Genomic DNA, 19,507 nt, shown 5'->3' with positions numbered 1-19,507 from the left:
GAGGCAGCCAAAGGAAACAGGAAACCCCATTCACTGGACCCTGCTCGTGTGCAGCTGCATCTACGGGATCAGAATGTCTCTGCACATGATCAACCGACCAGGTAAAACCGCCCCCCCTGCTTCAAAAGGAGGGCTGCGTGCGCTCGGAGGGAGAAAGGCACACAGTGAGTGGTGAGAAGCTGACACCTCGCCAGCGGGCTTGCCCACAGTATTCCCGGACAGGGACCTTCTGCTGGTCTCTGCACAGTCAAGTGTGGGCTCTGTGAAGATTTTATTTATTTGGCTGTGCTGGGTCTTCATTGCTGCACGCAGGCTTGCCCACAGTATTCCCGGACAGGGACCTTCTGCTGGTCTCTGCACAGTTAAGTGTGGGCTCTGTGAAGACTTTATTTATTTGGCTGTGCTGGGTCTTCATTGCTGCACGCAGGCTTCTCATTGCAGTGGTTTCTCTTGTTCTGGAGCATGGGCTCTAGGTGAGCGGGTTTCAGTGGTGGTGACTGGAGAGCTCTAGAGCACTGGCTCTGTAGTCATGGAGCACGGGCTTAGCTGCTCCGCGGCATATGGAACCTTCCCAGACTAGGGATCGAACTCACGTCCCCTGCACTGACAGGCAGACTCTCAACCCCTGGATCACAAGGGACGCCCGTCCACCGTCACTTTTTGAACATCTATCTCTAGTAGAATGCTATCACAACAAACTCAGCTGATTTATAAAAAGTTTCTGTGAGGGATTTACAGAATCCCATCAATCCTCTGAACAACAATATTTTCAAAGATGTGGAAGAAAGAACCCAAATAAGAGATCAGGCAAAGGACAGGCAGAGTCATCAGAGTTAGATGGCTGGGTGACACAGGGCAGAGGTGGTCAGAAGACCCCCAAGGCTGAGGTCAGGGTGCAGGAGGGGCATAACCATGTGTCATCAAGCCCCACAGCAGCATGGGGCCAGGCACAGGCGCACAGGCATGTGTGGCCAGAGGGCAGGAGCCGCCTCGGACTCTCCAGGAGGCCAGTGACAGGGAAGAGGCTGGGTATTGGGTTCACAGGTCTTCCTGACGGCTTAGGACAAGGCTACTCTGCAGACCGAACCCTCAATTATGAGGATGGACATGGCTCTCCGGCTCTTTACTGGCCCCCTCAACCCTGAGCCCAACCTCACCAGAACTGAGATTCTCCTCTCACTTCCTGATACGCAAGCCCCAGAACAGCACGCACGGCACCCCTGCGCTCTGCCTCCTCACCCCTCACCCAGTCAGCACAAGGCTTGGTGGGCTTTCCTGGTGGGCCCGTCTCTACCACCTACCTTGTCCTTCCCACCCTCACTGCCATTAATATAACCCCTGCCTGAGTTAACCCTTGTCTCTGCTCTCTCCTATGCCTTATCCTAAAAATACCAGAGGTGCTACTCCCATGCCCTTCCTCACAGGCTCACCATAACAATGGTTTTCCTCCTGGATCCCACACCTCCAAAGTCTTATGCAGGTAGTTACCGAAACTCAGCATTTCAAAGAGTCCACACGAAATCTGCACATCGACCCACATTAACAGCTGAAAACACTAAGATAACTTTCCTCACTTCTGCCTAGAATTAGATCACATCAGTGTGAGAACAATGGTTCTTTCATGTGAATTAGATTTGACTTACATCTTTGAGTGACTGGATGGGAAAATGAATCACTGCCGGCTATGCAGTCTGGAAAAATGAACTCTTTGAAATAAGGGTCCCAGCAGGGGAGAGAAGCAGTAAAAGCAGGCCTTGGTAGACAGCAGACTGCAGGTTGAAGTCTAGAGTCATTTCAGGAGTAAATCCTCCCTTCCAGTCCAACTTGGACACTGTCCAGCTGCTGAAGGAACCAGAACTTTCTCTGCTTCATGACCTCTGCTTGTGCTTCTGCCCAGAGTCCCCTTCCTGTCACCACCTGGCAAACACCTACCCACCCTTCATGGCCCAAGGCAAATCTCACCTCTTTCGTAAACTCTGACCTCCACCCACTCTGGTCTCCTGAGTAGGAGCCTTGGCCTTCCTCACATTGTCTGTCTGTGCGGTCCTGGCCTGAAGAACTAGAACAGAAGCAGGCTGGACCCCCCGTGGCAGCAAGAATTCTGCACACAGTAGAATCTGTCCAAACCAGATCAGCTCACACGCAAACAAGGGTTCTCAGTTGGTCCAGACCCACCCACAGAACATCTGCTTCCCCATCTTCTGCCACCATCCAGAGAATGTGGGTTCAACAAGCTGGAAGTTCTGTTGAAACTTTAAATTTTAGGTTTGTGTGCATCCCCTCCTCCTTCTTTATCTTCCATTCTTTCAGTTATTACAAGTTTACTGGAGGTTACAGAGCAAAAAAGGCTTTCCGACGTGGGGGAATCTCGGTGTCTCTTCAACACCCTGTTGATTCACTTGCATAAACAGACCACAGCCCGATAGCCGCAGGCTTGCAGGGAGCGGCACTGCTCGCTCTTGTGCTCTCTCTAGGACAATGGAGAGGCCAGTGTAAGCGTCCTCAGGCTCCCCAGAATTGGGTTTACCTGGGAAGAAAGAAGATGGCCGGAAAAGAGAACGTCCAGCCACGCCGTTGGACATTCCGTGTAGCACCAAAGCACGCGCACGAATGGTGGTGAGGGACTTCCCTGGCGGCCAGTGGCTAAGACCCACTGCCAACACCGGGGCACCAGTTCCATCCCTTGTCCTGGCGGTCAGTGGCTAAGACCCACTGCCAACACCGGGACACCAGTTCCATCCCTGGTCCAGGAAGATCTCAGGGAGACCCAAGTGTTGACTGGCCATCAGACTACATTTCCCTAGTCCCTCCACTCAACACCCTCCTGGACGAGTCTCTCCTACCTAATTCTCTCCTCAAATCTCCAACACGTTCCTCCTCTACACTCGCTGTCGGTCGAAGACCTGGCTTACTTCACTGATGGGGCAGGAGTGGGTGGAAGGGGAGACACAGCCAGAAGAGGATATCCAGAATGTGCCCACGTGCACACACTCAAGCCCCATTGCTCATCAGCCACTGTGCTCCTCCGCCAAGCCCCATCCAAGCTGTCCACTCCTTGACCTCTTCACACACTCAAACACCACCCTAACATTTATCCTCCCTTTTCTGCATCATCAATAATTCTTTCTCCACTAGATGGGTGCCATCAACAAGTAAACACGCTGCTAATTCTCCCATTTTTTTAAAAAGGGTATTTTTCGCAGAATAAGAACACAGAATTATAAAATTCGTATGGAAACACAAAAGACCCCGAATAGCCAAAACAATCCTGAGAAAGAACGGAATTCATGCTCCCAGAGTATACTACAAAACTACAAAAATCAAAACACTATGGTATTGGCACAAAAAACAGACCCATGGGGACTTCACAGGTATGCCAGTGGTTAAGAATCTGCCTGCCAATGCAGGGCACATGGGTTCAATCCCTGATCTCGGAAGATTCCACATGCCATGGGGCTACTGAGCCTGCATGCCGCAACTACTGGAGCCAACGGGCCCCGGAGCCCACATCCAGCAGCAGGCTGCAATGGGAAGCCCACGTGCTGCAACTGGAGTAGCTGCCTCTCGCCACAGCTAGACAAAGCCCACGCTCAGCCTTCTGACCCACTGCAAAGACCCACTGCAGCCGAAAGTAAAATAAAATTTAAAAAGAAAAAGACAAGACACAGAGATCAATGGAACATGATAAAAAGCCCAGAAATGAACACATGCACTTATGGTCTATTAATCTATGACAAAGGGAGCAAGAATAAACAATGAGGAGAAGGCAGTGTCTTTAATAAGTGGTGCTGGGAAAACTGGACAGCTACATACAAAAGAATGAAGTCAGAACACTCTCTAACACTTACACAAAGATAAACAAAATGGACTGAAGACCTAAATGTAAGACTGGAAACCACGAAACTCCTAGAAGAAAACAGAGGCAGACACTCTTTCATATAAATCATAACATTATTTTTTGGATCTGTCTCCTAAGACAAAGGAAACAAAAGCAAAAATAAACAAATGAGACCCAGTTAAACTTAAAAGCTTTGCACAGCAAAGGAAACCACTGACAAAATGAAGACACAGTCTACTGAATGGGAGGAAATAATTGCAAGTGATATGACTGATAAGGGGTTAAAATCCAAAATATATAAATAGCTCATACAATTAAGTAATCAGAAAAACAAAACTTTATCAAAAACTGTGCAGAAGATGTAAACAGACATTTTCCCAGAGAAGACATACAGATGCCAGACAGACACATGAAAAGATGTGCAACACTGCCAACCATCGGAGAAACGGAAACCAGAACAACGAAGTACCACCTCACACCTGTCAGAATCGCTACCGTTAAAAAGACCACAAATAACAAATACTTTGTGGAGAAAAGGAAACCCTTGTATATGGTTGGTGAGACTGTATGTAGGGAAATTAGCAGCCACTATGGAGAACAGTATAGAGGTTCCTCATTAAACTAAAAACAGGACTACCATATAATCCAGTAATTCCACTCCTGGGTATAACATCTGAAGAAAATGAAAACACTGACTTCAAAAGGTATATAGTACATGCATCTCAATGTTCATCGTGGCATTATTTACAATAGTTATTTACTTTAATTATTTTACAATAATTAATTTACAATAATTATTTACTTAAGTATCCATCAACAGATGAATGGATAAAGAAGATGCTGTGTATGTGTGTGTGTGTATATACACATTTACTTACTCACACACACACACACACACACACACACAATGGAATACTACTCAGCCATTAAAAAAAAAAAAGATGATTTGCCATTTGCAACAACATGGCTGGACCTGGAGGTTATTACGCTTAGTGAAATAAGCCAGTCATAGACAAATACTATATGTTATCACTTATATATGAAATCTAGAAAATAAAACAAAGCATGTATACAACAAAATAGAAACAGACTCAAAGACATAGTGAACAAACTAGTGTTTACCAGTGGAGAGGAGGGAGGGACGTGAGAGGTGGAGGACTAAGAGGTTTAAACTACTGTGTAAGAAATAAATAAGCTCTAAGAACATAATGCCCAGCACAAGGAATACAGCCAATATTTTACAGTAACTTTAGAGTATAACCTATGAAAATTTTGAATCACTATATTGTACACTCAAAACTAATATAACATTGTAAATAAATTATACGTGAAAGACAGTTTTTAAAAATAAAAAAAAGAATATATTCTGCAAATATTCCCATGTCAATAAATACTACATCATTGTTTAGGAAAGAAAACAAAAAAACCCCACGCAAACTCTGGACCTTACTTTCCCTGCATTTGCCATTCTACTACTCTGCCCCAATTTACAGCAAAACTCTTCCTCTCTCCCCACTTGTTTTCCTCTCCCAATTTTTTACGAAAAAATTTTCAAACCTACAAGGATGTTGAAGTAGTCATAAGAATCTCTGTTTACCTTTCACCTAAATTTCCCAACAGGTGACATTTTTCATGTTTGCTTTCTCCCTGTCCCCCGACCAACAGAATCTTCTTGAAAGTGGGTATTACAAGACTCTGGCTCTCTGCCAGTTATTAAGCTATTGCCACTCAGCTCCAAGCCTACCATCTATGCTCTGCCCTGTGATGCTGGGTCAGAGGCCACATCTCAGTTGTGTCAGCAGCTCCCTACTGGGCTCCACCAAAAGGAGGCACTAGAGGGAGCTGGTAGGGCTGGAAGGAGAAGGGACCGCTTCTTTCCACAGGACTCTGGTTCCTGGGAGTGTCAGGCAGCAGTGACGCCCCGCCCCAGCAGCAGCAGGCCCACCTGCGGCAGCAGCCGAACTTCACTCGCGCTTCGAACTTAACTCGCGCTTCGTACTTAACTCGCGCTTCGTACTGACGCTCACAGAACCAACCTTATCCAGAGCCAGGAAGAGACACCAGCACCAGCAGGGACGCCCTCCTCAGAGGTCTGGGTCCTGAGCCCCAGGCCCCTCCTTCAAACTCAGCCAGGGGGCACCCCTTCCTTGGAGGCCTGGGCTGCACCTCCCCAGGGCCCCTTCTCCAAGCTCACCAAGGCCTAAGGCCGCCATATTTGACACAGTTGACTATTTCCCCCCTCCCTGAAACTCTCATTTCAACACCACATTCTCCTAGTTTTCCCCCAGCCACTGGACGTTTCTTAGTCAGCTTTCTGAACTCTTAAGATAGGGGTACCCCAGGGCCCTAGTCCTTTTTCCATGTACACTTGTTCTCTTGGAGATCAATTCCACTCTCGTGACATTAATCACCATTTGCTAATGTTATGCAGATAAGAGAAATAACTGAGCCCATTGTTGGTGGGAGAGTAAATTGATACAACCATTTCTAAGGGCAACAGAAATTCCATGTCTCAGAATTTTTTTTTTTACAAATATACTCCCACAAGAATGCAAATATGTACAAGAATGTTCACTGAAATTGTTTTCATTAACAAAATTGTTTTTAAATTTGTAGAAATATCTGTTTGCTTTAAATTAACTGCTAATTTATAAAGAAGCCTCCGGAATCATTCCTGTAAGCAGATTCCTTGGATTTGCTAAATCATGTAAGGTTGTTTACAGCAAGGACTCTGGAGGCAGGCCGCTTAGCTTCATGCACCTCAATTAGCTCCTCATAAACTGGAGCAAGGGTGCTGTGAGGACTGAACGGGCTGTCACAGGCCTAGGCAGCAAGATGTGCCCGCAGACACACCGCAAATGTACTCAATCATTCTGAAAACGGGGGAAAACAGGGACCGGCCCTCTTCAGTCTTCACTGAAAAGCTGAAGGATGACAATGCAGAGAGACCAGCTGAATGTTTTACTACCCTGAGGCCCGAACAAGCACATACCAGCACTTCCACCTCTGAGGTTCTGAATTAGTCAGAGACCACACTGGGCACACAGTTCCTCACCTCGCACTTTCGATCAGCGCTGGAAACATTGAGGTTGTTTACATTCTGCTCGATGGTTTTGCACGAGTGCTTCTTCCTTGGCTTTGGGGCCTTCTTGGCTGTTCCTGTTTCAGTTGCACTTCCATCTGTGAGAAGGAGTAAGACTGTGCACTGTAGGGGCTGCTTTGGAGCATGTGACTGAATCTATCAACACAAGCTCTTCAAACTCTAAAGAGTGATCATCACTGCAACACACACCATCCCCTCAAAGCAGCAGGCACATCTAATCCTCAGGGGAGGGAGAAACCAAGCTACTAAATTAAGTATCTGGCTTCTGATACAAGTCAATTTCCAAAGACACATCCCCCCAAATCAGAAGCCCCCTAGTTGGTGATGTTTACTCAATCTTGTCTAAATAAAATTCAAAAGCTTTTATAAGGCCCTTCTCTTTTCCAAAACAAACAAGCAAATCTAGTGTTTGATTATCTTCTGAAATACAATTCTGAAAAAAGTCCATGTCTTCAATAAAATGGGAACTATTTCCTGTGACTTCATTCCAGCATGTTACCTGAACAACTACCTGCTATGTCCTTTGAAAAGCCCCTTATATTCAGATCCCAGCCCGTATACCTGCACCATGGTCCTCTGCTTCTTCCGGAGGTGGCGCGTCCTTGCCCAGCCCCCCTAGGACTTTGTATACGTCGGCATGCACGGCATCTACCCGCACAGCATAGATCTTGGTGCTGGCATCCAAAGTGCCGGCAGCTACCTGGTCAAACAAGCAGAGGGGTACGCGTGCGGATCAGAGAAAGGAGCAGCTGAACAGGCAAAACACAGCAATCTGCATCAAATATTTACTTGCCCTTAAGAAAAAAATGACAAAGATCCCCCTAAAACTGATAGGGAATAAACAGAACATAATGGAAAGATATCAGCTCTTCATCAGTTTAGGAAAGAAAGTAAAGTAGGTAATAAAGTGTCCTAAACAAGGAAGCCTCGCGTGTATTTGTAGAATCCAATTATTGTGCTGTGTTAAATATTAGTCATCATCAGCATTCACTCAGATGCAAGAGTAGGTGGACATCCTTCTTACTTTAAAGTTGGTCGGTTCGGCATCTTTCTGTTTAAGAATCTCTGACATAAAATCAATCAAGTGCAGGCCGAAAGCATTCTTGGTGGTGATTTTCTGAAAACAGAAAATTGCAGAAAGGCCTGTCATTTAGAGCCTAGGCTCATGTAAACAACGCTGCCTTGACAAGGGGAAGCTAAGTTTGCAACAGGAATAGCCCACATCTCAACACAGACATCGAACCCCACCCACACCTGGTGCTGCAGCCAAGTCCCTGTGTGCACTTCTTCCTTCTCGAGGTCTGCAGTGACGGCACAACTCCCGAGTGTCCCTGTGCGCACGCCCTGTTCTAGGTGCTGACAGAGGGGCTCAGTGCCCCTCAGAGCATCTCTGAGGCAGGGATAGCTCACTCTCATTTCACAGAGCAGGACCCTGGGGCACAACGGCTGGGTGCCTTGCCAAGGCCACGCAGTGTGTAAGTGGCCGAGACAGAATTTCAACTCAGGCCAATTCTAGGACTCACAACGAGTCCACAAGCCTGGGATCTATCTACTGTTTAGCTCCAGAACTACACTACTAACTCTAGTATGCTGCCTCTCTAGTCACACTAGAGGGGTCAGGCAACTTGTCACAGGGGTGGCCATGGTCTCTAAGAAACAGTAAAACCACACTGAAAACACCAGCATGGAAGAGTCACTGAAAGTGTAAGTGCACCATCACCGACCATGCACTCTCTACAGAACCAAGGCTAGACCTCCTCTCCGACCAGGCTGCGAAATCTTTACTGATTAATCCAGCAGACACTCACATTTTCAGTAGACAGTTTGATACAGGTGGAGTAATGTTCAGTAATCTGTGTGTTTGTAAACTTGGGCATTGTCGCTGAAATTTCAACATTCCTAAAGGAAAAACAAATGAAATGGGCGCTGTTGAGAATCCAGACCTAGAAAGCATGAGGTACTGTGGTGATGCAAACCCGCATGACCCATGATGCGGTGGCTGCCACAATGAGGCGGCCCAGTGCCCACTCACCTGCCGGAGGGGGAGGCCAGCAAACGTGGGGAGTCTGTGCTGAACTGCAGGTCAAAGACCCTGGAGCGCCTCCGCTGCAGCTTCTCCTTCTCATCATCATTCTGAGGGAAGTCTTCAAGGACTGGGGTGCCAGGAGTGTTGAGAGGGGCCTTCCGGGGCAGGGCCGTGGGGAACGCCCACTCTGCAGGTGAGGCAGTGCTGTGGTGGCGTCCACGGGGCCCTGAAGGAGAGTTCTTCATTGTGGCTAAGGGCGAGGGAACGAAACACTGGCTCAGGAAACGTTCAGCAGGACACTCCCCATGTCTAAAGGGGGGCCGCAGCCTGTCGCAGGGCGGACACTCACTGAGCATCTCCCACCAAGATCTTTCCCAATTCTAATATTCTGTGGTACAACCTCTATGGGCTTCAGGTGGTGCAGTGGTAAAGAATCTGCCTGTCAGTGCAGGAGACGTGGGTTCAATCCCTGAGCTGGGAAGAACCCTGGAGAAGGAAATGGTAAGCCACTCCAGTCTTCTTACTTGGGAAATCCCATGGACAGAGGAGCCTGGCGGGCTACAGCCCATGGAGTCTCAAAGAGTCAGACACTACTTAACACACACACACACACACACACACAACCTCTATAGTTCAAGTTACTTGGCGAGTGAGGGGTTTCTGATGCTTCCTGCCAGTCTGGACAAATACCCACTGTGCAGTTACTGTGAACCTAAAGCACCATATGGGATATAAAGGTGGTTAAGAAAAAGTCACTGCCTCTGAGAAGCCCACAAACTAGCAAACAACAGACATGTTCAACCATAATGCCAGGCAAGATAGAGAAGACGAGATGCTGAGATAAGGGTGAGGTACGGGCTATCGTGTCAGACAGACTGGGTTCTAATCCCAGCAGGGAGACAGAAAAAACAATACAAATATGTAAAATAGAGTCACCCAAAGATTACTTACTAACTGCAGAGGGAAAAATGTCTCTTTTCTCTGGGCATGTAGGATCTTAGTTCCCTGACCAGGGACTGAACTTGTGCCCCCTGCAATGAAGTATGCATGTGACAGGGAAGAAAAGTAAATGTGGCAAAGTGTTAACAACTGTTGGGTTTAGGTTGTGAGTGTGAGACTCTACTGTCTTACTCTTTCCATGTCCCTGGTGTGTTTGAACATTTTCATAACAGGAAGTTAGAAAATGGATGGCATGTTAGATGGAGATACAAGCTCTGGAGAAAAGTAAAGCATGGAAAGGGAACAGGACTGGGGAATGGAGGTGGGAGGTCATTTTTAATACAGTGGTCAAGAAATGTTTCAGCGAGAACATCACATCAGAATCAAGACCATGTGGATGTCTGTGGGAGGTCACGTGGAAGCCAGGGGAACAGCGAGTACAGAGGCAGGTACATGCCTGGCACACCCGGGGGCCAGTGTGGTGCAAGAGGGATGTGGGGGAAGTGAGAGAGGTCACAGGGTGTCAGATTTGTGAGGCCTGGTGGCTCAGGAGCACCCAATAGAGTAAGGCTGGGACGACGGGTAGGGGTGTATGAGCCCTACTTATGGGCCACTGTAAAGGCTTGGGCCTTCATGAGAAGGGAAGTGATCGAACATGCTTAGAAAAGGCATAAAGTGATCTAACTTATGCTTCGTGAAGACCCTATGGCTGTTCTGTTGAAAACAGACTGAAAGGACGAGCAGGAAGACCAATTAGCAGGGAACTACCAACAGCCAGGGGGCTCCCCTGCTGGCCCAGTGGCAAAGGGCCCAAGAGGAGCTCCCCCACGTCCGAGGTCAGGGGTGGCGGCCGAGAGGAGCTCCCCTACATCCAAGGTCAGGGGCGGCGGCCGAGAGGAGCTCCCCCACGTCCGAGGTCAGCGGTGGCGGCCGAGAGGAGCTCCCCCATGTCCGAGGTCAGGGGTGGCGGCCAAGAGGAGCTCCCCCATATCCAAGGTCAGGGATGGTGGCCAAGAGGAGCTACCCCACATCCAAGGTAAGGAGCAGCAGCTGTGCTTTGCTGGAGCAGCCATGAAGAGATACCCAACGTCCAAGGTAAGAGAAACCCCAGTAAGATGGCAGGTGCTGAGAGAGGGCATCAGAGGGCAGACAGACTGAAACCACAATTACAGAAAAGTAGCCAATCTGATGACTCGGACCACAGCCTTGTCTCACTCAGTGAAACGAAGCCATGCCGTGTGGGGCCACCCAAGACGGGTGGGTCATGGTGGAGAGGTCTGACAGAATGTGGTTCACTGGAGAAGGGAATGGCAAACCACTTCAGTATTCTTGCCTTGAGTTCAAAACCCCATGAACAGTATGAAAAGGCGAAAAATAGGACACTGAAAGAGAACTCCCCAGGTCAGTAGGTGCCCAATATGCTACTGGAGATCAGTGGAGAAGTAACTCCAGAAAGAATGAAGAGACGGAGCCAAAGCAAAAACAACACCCAGTTGTAGATGTGACTGGTGATAGAAGCAAGGTCCGACACTGTCAAGAGCAATATTGCATAGGAATCTGGAATGTTAGGTCCATGAATCAAGGCAAATTGGAAGTGGTCAAACAGGAGATAGCAAGAGTGAACGTCAACATTCTAGGAATCAGCAAATTAAGATGGACTGGAATGGGTGAATTTAACTCAGATGACCACCATATCTACTACTGTGGGCAGGAATCCCTTAGAAGAAATGGAGTAGCCATCATAGTCAACAAGAGTCCAAAATGATGCAGTCTCAAAAACGACAGAATGATCTCTGTTCGTTTCCAAGGCAAACCATTCAATATCACAGTAATCCAAGTCTATGCCCTGACCAGTAACACTGAAGAAGCTGAAGTTGAATGGTTCAATGAAGACCTACAAGACCTTTTAGAACTAACACCCAAAAAAGATGTCCTTTTCATTATAGGGGACTGGAATGCAAAAGTAGGAAGTCAAGAAACACCTGGAGAACAGGCAAATTTGGCCTTGGAGTACGGAGTGAAGCAGGGCAAAGGCTAATAGAATTTTGCCAAGAGAACGCACTGGTCATAGCAAACACCCTCTTCCAACACAAGAGAAGACTCTACACATGGACATCACCAAATGGTCAACACCGAAATCAGACTGATTATATTCTTTGCAGCCAAAGATGGAGAAGCTCTATACAGTCAGCAAAAACAAGATTGGGAGATGACTGTGGCTCAGATCGTGAACTCCTTGTTGCCAAATTCAGACTTAAATTGAAGAAAGTGGGGAAAACCATTAGACCATTCAGGTATGACCTAAATCAAATCCCTTATGATTATACAGTGGAAATGAGAAATAGATTTAAGGGACTAGATCTGATAGAGTGCCTGATGAACTACGGACGGAGGTTCGTAACATTGTACAGGAGACAGGGATCAAGACCATCCCCAAGAAAAAGAAAGGCAAAAAAGCAAAATGGCTGTCTGAGGAGGCCTTACAAATAGCTGTGAAAAGAAGAGAAGCAAAAAGCAAAGGAGAAAAGGAAAGATATACCCATTTGAATGCAGAGTTCCAAAGAATAGCAAGGAGAGATAAGAAAGCCTTCCTCAGCAGACACGAGTTTGATTCCTGGGTCGGGAAGATCCCCTGGAGAAGGAAATGGCAAGCCACTCCAGTATTCTTACCTGGGAAATCCCATGGACAGAGGAGCCTGGTGGGCTATAGTCCATGGGGCTGTAAGAGTCAGGCACAACTGAGCGACTAAACAACCACCAACCCCAGGACAACAGATGCTGGTGGCTCAGACCAGAGAGGGGATGGTGGAGGTGGTAGAAATAGAGAAAGCAAGAAAGAAAAAATAGAAAGAAAGAAAGTGTAGCTGCTCAAATGTATCCAACTCTTTGCAACCCTATAGACTGTAGCCCGCCAGGCTCCTCTGTCCATGGGATTTTCCAGGTAAGAATACCGGAGTGGGTTTCCATTTGCTTCTCCAGGGGATCTTCCGGACTCAGGAATCTAACTCAGGCCTTCCTCATTGCAGGCAGATTCTTTACCGTCTGAGCCACCAGGGAAGCCCATGGAGGTGGTAAGCAGAGGTCAGACAAGATATAGTCTCAAAGTAGAGCCAAGATGATTTCCTGGTGGATTAAATGTAGGGCATGAGAGGAAACAGAAGAATGAAGAGTAACGACAACACTGCTCTAAACAACTGATGGAAGGGAGTTACCAGGGCCTGAGAGAGTAAGACTAGAGAAGAAGCATATCTGTGGAGAAAGGAGGCAAGGTTGGGGCTCAGTCTGGTGCCTGCTGGGCTTCAGAGGCTTACTAGTCATTCAACGGGGGTAGAGAGTCAGATACTTAAATGTAGAGTTTAGGGAAAAGTTTTGGGCTGGATATATTAATATATATGTGGATGTTGTAAGCACAGAGAGGATACTCAAAGCTACGGGGGATGAGAAGACCAAAAACAGGAGGACAGTTAGAAAAAAGCAAAAGGCTAAGTCCTAGAATACTTCACAGTTTAAAGAGAAGGGAACCACAAGGAATCAGTGAAGAGACGGGTAATGTATGACAAGTGGAGGAGAGGGTGGTGGTCTACAAGTCAGGTGAAGAGAATATTTCAGGGGAGGAAGGAGTAGTGCACTACATCAGATGCGCCTGACAGGTCAATTAAGTGAGGACGGAGAACTGACCATTAGATTTAGCAGCCTAGAAGTTACTGACAAGAGCAGCTTTCCGAGAGTGCCAGGAACAAGGAAAACCATCATCTAAAAGGACGCTGGGTGCAGCAGGGAATACAGCGTGACTGCTGGGCATCTGTAGGGTCCCTGTGAGATGAAGGGTGCAAGGCGGGTGGGGCAGAGTAGGGATTAATCAGAGTTGTGACTTTGTCACAAGCAAGTGTAAAGAGGCAAGAAGAGGGTAAGGGGTTACGGGCATTAAGAAAGAAGTGATTACACTGATTGACCACGGAATGTAAGCTATGTAGGAGGGGAACAAGGGCGTGAGAGAGGTGAGAGACAGGGAAAAGCAGAACACAGGTCTGCTGGGTCAAAGGGGAGTTGGGGAAGGAGGAGTAAGCTGGAGCGACAGGAGTGTTGGAGAGGCAGGGTGCACTGGGATGAGAGTGGCACAGTTCTTGAGAATGATAAGGGCTGCTGCTACTGCTGCCGCTAAGTCAGTTCAGTCGTGTCCGACTCTGTGCGACCCCACGGACGGCAGCCCACCAGGCTCCCCCGTCCCTGGGATTCTCCAGGCAAGAACACTGGAGTGGGTTGCCATTTCCTTCTCCAATGCATGAAAGTGAAAGTGAAAGTGAAGTCGCCGAGTCTTGTCCGACTCTTAGTGACCCCATGGACTGCGGCCCAACAGGCTCCTCGGTCCATGGGATTTTTCAGGCAAGAGTGTTGGAGTGGGGTGCCATTGCCTTCTCCGAATGATAAGGTCTAGGGTATGATAAACCCCACTCCAGTGTTCTTGTCTGGAGAATCCCAGGGACGGGGGAGCCTGGTGGGCTGCCGTCTCTGGGGTCGCACAGAGTCAGACACGACTGAACGACTTAGCAGCAGCAGCAGCAAGGTATGACAACACGGTGAATGGCCACGGCCGAGGAGAGTAGATCAAGAAACGATCACTGGAAGGGAGAGCTGAAGGAACCTGGGGGCAGTTTTCAGATTTAAGAATCAGAAGACTTGGCTTCAAATTCCAGCTCCATCACTTACTAGCTGGAGAAATTTTAAGTAAATGCTCTAACGGTTTGCTTCCTCATCCTCCAAATGAGATTTAGAATGTATACCTTGGCTGGTTGAGAATTGGTAATGTGAAAAAACTCCCACAATGTAACACAGGTTAGATAAGAACACATTAGTTTCATAAAAACACATTAGTGACACACAACGAACACTAAAAGGCTGCCATGGGCTTCCCTGGTGGCTCAGTGGTAAAGAACCCGCCTGCTGATGGAGGACACAGGTGTGATCCCTGGTTCGGGAGGATCCCAGTGCCCAAGTGAAGCCCAGAGTGGCAGTGAAGCCCCTGTGCCACACCACTGAGCCCTGGCTCTAGGGCCCAGGAGCCACAGCTACTGAGCCCACGCGCCACAACAAAGAGTACCTCCTGCTCGCTGCGAACAGAGAGCCTGTGCAGCAACAAAGACCCAGCACATCCAAAAATAAAATAAATATATAAATTTAAAAGGCTGTCCAAGTAAGAGAAGGAAAGGAATGATGATTGAGGATAAAAGAGAATTAAAAATACAGCTTTATAAGTTTCCCTGATAGCGTCTCACAAGCTAAACGGTATGATTAACAGAACCTTCAGCTGAGGTCAAAACAAAAGAAAAATAAAGTAAAAATAGGAAGGATGCAATAGACATTTTTAGAGGCTAAATCAAGAGGACTTGTGACTACTTGAATGTGGGCACTGCAACCAATGTAAGGAAGGAAGTTGGACCTGAGAAGAAAAACAGATATAGAAAGCACTAAAGGAGGAATCTGTCCAAGAGGGAAACTCAAAATGGAAATTTGAGCCACACCTTATTTCTCAGAATTGTCTTTCCTCAAATTTCTCTCCTTCCCTTTAACATTATACATCCATTCTTTCAACTGATAGTTACTTTGTATATCCACTTCCTCACCTCCTACTCATTTTTCAACCCCTCTGGTGTGGCTCCCATGCCCACCACTTTATGAAAACTGTCTCGTCATCATCACCCACAACTTCCATGTTGCCAAACCCAATGGTCACTTTTCAGGCCTCATCCCACCTGAGAGAGTGCCTGCCTCTGAGATTTCAGAGGCTTCTTGGCTTCTATACCACCATGCTTTTCTGAGTTTTTCCAGCTCTTCCTTTTCTAACAAGCTTCTAAACATTGGTCCCAAGTGTTTTCTCTACAGGGTGTTCCTGATGTTCTCACCTATTTCGATGGTTTTGCCAGCTATACAATGTAAGTGAAAGTGTTGGTCGCTCAGTCGTGTAGCTTAGACTCTTTGTGACCTCAGGGACTGTAGCCCGCCAGGCTCCTCTGTCCATGGGATTCTCCAGGCAAGAATACTGGAATGGGTAGCCATTCTTTTCTCCAGGGGATCTTCCTGATCTAGGGATCTAACCTGCCTTTCCTACATTGCAGGCAGATTCTTTACCATCTAAGCCACCAACGAGCTGGGAGCTATACAGTAATGATGACCAAATTTACTTCTCAGTCCATAGGCCACTTCCCTGAGCAGTCTGTATCACTGCCCCCAGTGTCAAACTCTTATCCAAGTGATTATTGACCCTTTCACCTGACCCACTCAGGTAAGTCACTTGCTGCTGCTGCTGCTGCTAAGTCGCTTCAGTCGTGTCCGACTCTGTGCGACCCCATAGACGGCAGCCCACCAGGCTCTGCCGTCCCTGGGATTCTCCAGGCAAGAACACTGGAGTGGGTTGCCATTGCCTTCTCCATTGTGTGAAAGTAAAAAGTGAAAGTGAAGTCGCTCAGTCGCGTCCGACTCGTAGCGACCCCATGGGCTGCAGCCTACCAGGCTCCTCCATCCATGGGATTTTCAAGGCAAGAGTACTGGAGTGGCTTGCCATTGCCTTCTCCGGGTAAGTCACTTACCACGTCCAAAAAAAGTAACTCTCAATTTCCAAACCTGGTCACAAGACCTACAAAGCCCCTGCCTACCGGTCGGACGTCACTCGATGTTCAGTTACAATGTCATGGTCCTTGCCCGTGTAAGGCTCTTTCTTGCTTACTCTTTTTGTGTGCTTGCTTCTTCTGCCTGGAACTCGTTTTCCAGAATCTGCTTAAAGATCTCTGAGTTCCTCCCCCGACTCTGCTCTTCTCAAAGTGAGCACTCAGCCTCATCTGTAACTATTTAGTTTCCTCTCTTCCGAACTAAAACACATGCTCTAAGAGGATGGGATCTTATCTATTTTGTTATTTATTGTAATCGATCTCTACATCTGAGAGAGGGTCTGGCCCAATGGGGACACTGGGTACTTGTTGAAAGGATGTAAAAATAAATGCAAGCGTAATAACCATATAGCGGTAACCTCCATACTTCTATGGCCCTGAACAAACGTGCACTCCGGGAAAATCTCTTTTTTAACGAATAGACACCACCCAAGGTGTAAGAGCCCGAGGAAAAGGCGTCTGGTATCCCGCTCACAGCCGGAAGTGCAGCCCGGGCCGACGCCGCGTCCTGATTGGCCGGACCTGCCCGCCTGCCCACCCCGCGCCGGCCCTCCTCTCCCAGTCTGCCGGCCTCTCGCTCAGCCCCGGGAAAACAAAACCAGCGACAAGGCCGAGAATAACCGCACTCCCCGCTCAGGCCCGCCCGCTTCGCACCGCTTCGCACCGCGCCCTTCCCGCCTAGCCCCCGCCACACAGCCTCACCAGAGCACGGAGGTCTCATCTTGTCCTCCGCGTCGCCAGAGCTGGTTTTAAATTGCGCGCCGAGACGCCAGGTCGCCGTAACGGCCGTGATGACGCCAACGTGGGCGGGGCCAGAGGCGCGCCTGCGCAGACCGCTTTAGTCCTCCGCGCGGAGAGTTCGCCCAGCGCGTGGAAGTGAGAAATCAGGGTTGAGGGCTCGCGGCTCGAGTCGTGAGGGTGGACCGTAGTGGATCTGTGGAGCACGCCATCCCCCCGAAATAGTATGGAGACTCCATCCTTTCAAGCGCTAGACGCGAAACTGGGTCCTAAGAACCGAGCGTGGAGCTGAGCGGGCGGCACTTCTGATTTCACGAAATTCACTAACGGAGGAGGCAGGTGACCAAGGAAACGAAGGTTGATTTTCCCATTGAGACCTGTGCTGTGAGGGCAGCAGAACACCCACTAAGGAGGCGGGAAGTGATGGACTGGATGTGGGATGGAGGTGAGAGGGAGCGGACACCGGAATGAAGAGCGTTAACAGGCGGGGGAAGAACTGATGCAAAATATTGTGTGTACTTTAATGAAGACTGTCGTTAATATATATTCTTGCGAAAAGATTCCTAGATATCTTATCCCCTGTCAAAAAAGTAAGGTTAAGATTGGAAGTGAGACAGGTGTTTTTGTGCTGCCTGTCCGTTCATTCCATCATTGCATCCAAAGAATTGTATTATGGGAGAAAAGACTGTTCCCCCAAGTGTTCCTAGAGCATCCTATAATTTCTTAACACATTGCATTTTGTACAGTGCCTCTTCGCAAGGGTGCTATTGGCATTCAGGGTGAAACAGTTCTTAGCATGTGACACTCTTGCCCTCTCTGTAGGACTGTTCAGTGTCCCTGACACTGAATGCCCTTCAGTCATTTTGGTAACCAAAAAAAGTACTACCCGTTGAAAACGACTTTTTAGGCCGATTTACCTTTTGCACAAACTTGTGCTCCCAGTGACCACCTTCAAATCTTTCGTATAAGGCAGTGTTCGATAGAACAAAGAAAACAAGTTTACCCAGGAACCCAAATCAGCACCCAGGAGCCATCCTGGACACCTCCCTCTCCCTCACTTTATCTGCTCAATCCATTGCTGGACTCTCTTTAGTTGCTAAAAGTCTCTTCAAAACTACATCTCTTTCCATCCGTTTCCTTCCTGCTGGCCCACAGCAGCCACAAACCTGCTCAGACCCCCTTCTCCTGGGGCCCAGGGTGGTGTTTCCTAAGTTCAGGATCCTTTTCTTCTTCATCTTCACCCAGTTAACTCCCATCATGTTTCAGCTCACGTCCTCAGGGAGGCTTCCCTGATACACTCAAGTGTCCTTACCGGAGGCATCAGTAGAACTTGTCACCCTTGTGGATTTTGTTTTCGTGTTTTTCTTCGGCTGCACTGTGCCATGTGCCATGCAGGATCTTAGTTCCCTGACCAGGGATGGAACCCCGTGCCCCCTGCAGTGAAGGCACGGATTCTTATTCACTGGACTTCCGGGAAGTCCCTACCTTTGTTAATTTTACATCTGCTGGGGTGACTCTTTTGTATCTGTCTCCTCCATAGACTGTCATCTCCATGAGGTCAAAGCATACCTTTGTTCACCATTGTTTTCCCAGAGCTTGGTGCTAGCCCTGGACACAGCAAGTGCTTAAATACGTATTGAATGAGCAAAGTTGGAAGACAAGTTTAAATCCTGGGGTGGGCATCTTAACCTCTGGGCTACATGTTCTTCCCCATTTATAAAGCAGTGATGCTCATACCCCCCTGTCACTAGGCTTTATGAGGAATTAGATAAAAGATCCTGTGAGCACATGGACTCAGGTTACACTAGGGTCCCAGCTATCGTTCTCTATGTGCATTTGTGACAGGAAGTGGGAATGAGTGTGATTCTCTGGATTCCGTGCATGCACATCTAAGAGCAGGGGGGTTGGGAGGCTGGCAGGTGGCACTGAACCTAGAGCCTCTGAAGAACTGGCTTGGAATGTGTGGCAGGAAGGCTCCTAGCAGACCCATAAAGCTGTTCGCTGGTTATAATGCAGCCTCCTAAGCAGACTGCGTGGGGCTCCACTTGCAGGGAGGCAATGCCAGCTCCACCCCCTGCATCTCTGAGCCAGGCCTGCCTGCTGCAGACAGGTCTTGCATCTACCGTTGTGAATGCCTTCTTTGTTTGGGGGCATTAGGACTACAGCGGGTGCCAAGAGATGGATTCATCAGTGGTGTGCAA

At 48.1% G+C, this 19,507-nt stretch overlaps 1 protein-coding gene across 1 annotated transcript in view; it reads right to left on the bottom strand.

The window, feature by feature from the left end:
- NCAPH (non-SMC condensin I complex subunit H) overlaps positions 1-17,377 on the bottom strand; it is a 33,535-nt gene extending 16,158 nt beyond the window's left edge. Inside the window, exons 1-6 of the mRNA XM_027554573.1 lie at positions 17,271-17,377; positions 8,974-9,217; positions 8,750-8,840; positions 7,966-8,058; positions 7,503-7,641; positions 6,894-7,018 (exon numbers count right to left, since the gene is read on the bottom strand). Coding sequence (XP_027410374.1) covers positions 6,894-7,018; positions 7,503-7,641; positions 7,966-8,058; positions 8,750-8,840; positions 8,974-9,217; positions 17,271-17,289 — 711 coding nt within the window. The 5' untranslated portion in view covers positions 17,290-17,377. The remainder of the gene's footprint in view (positions 1-6,893; positions 7,019-7,502; positions 7,642-7,965; positions 8,059-8,749; positions 8,841-8,973; positions 9,218-17,270) is intronic.
- Positions 17,378-19,507: the final 2,130 nt, after the last annotated feature.

Source organism: Bos indicus x Bos taurus, chromosome 11, assembly GCF_003369695.1.
Source record: "Bos indicus x Bos taurus breed Angus x Brahman F1 hybrid chromosome 11, Bos_hybrid_MaternalHap_v2.0, whole genome shotgun sequence".
Taxonomy (NCBI): Eukaryota; Metazoa; Chordata; class Mammalia; order Artiodactyla; family Bovidae; genus Bos; species Bos indicus x Bos taurus.
The sequence above is the reverse complement of the archived record's forward strand: the minus strand, read 5'-3'. Positions and strand labels throughout refer to the sequence as shown.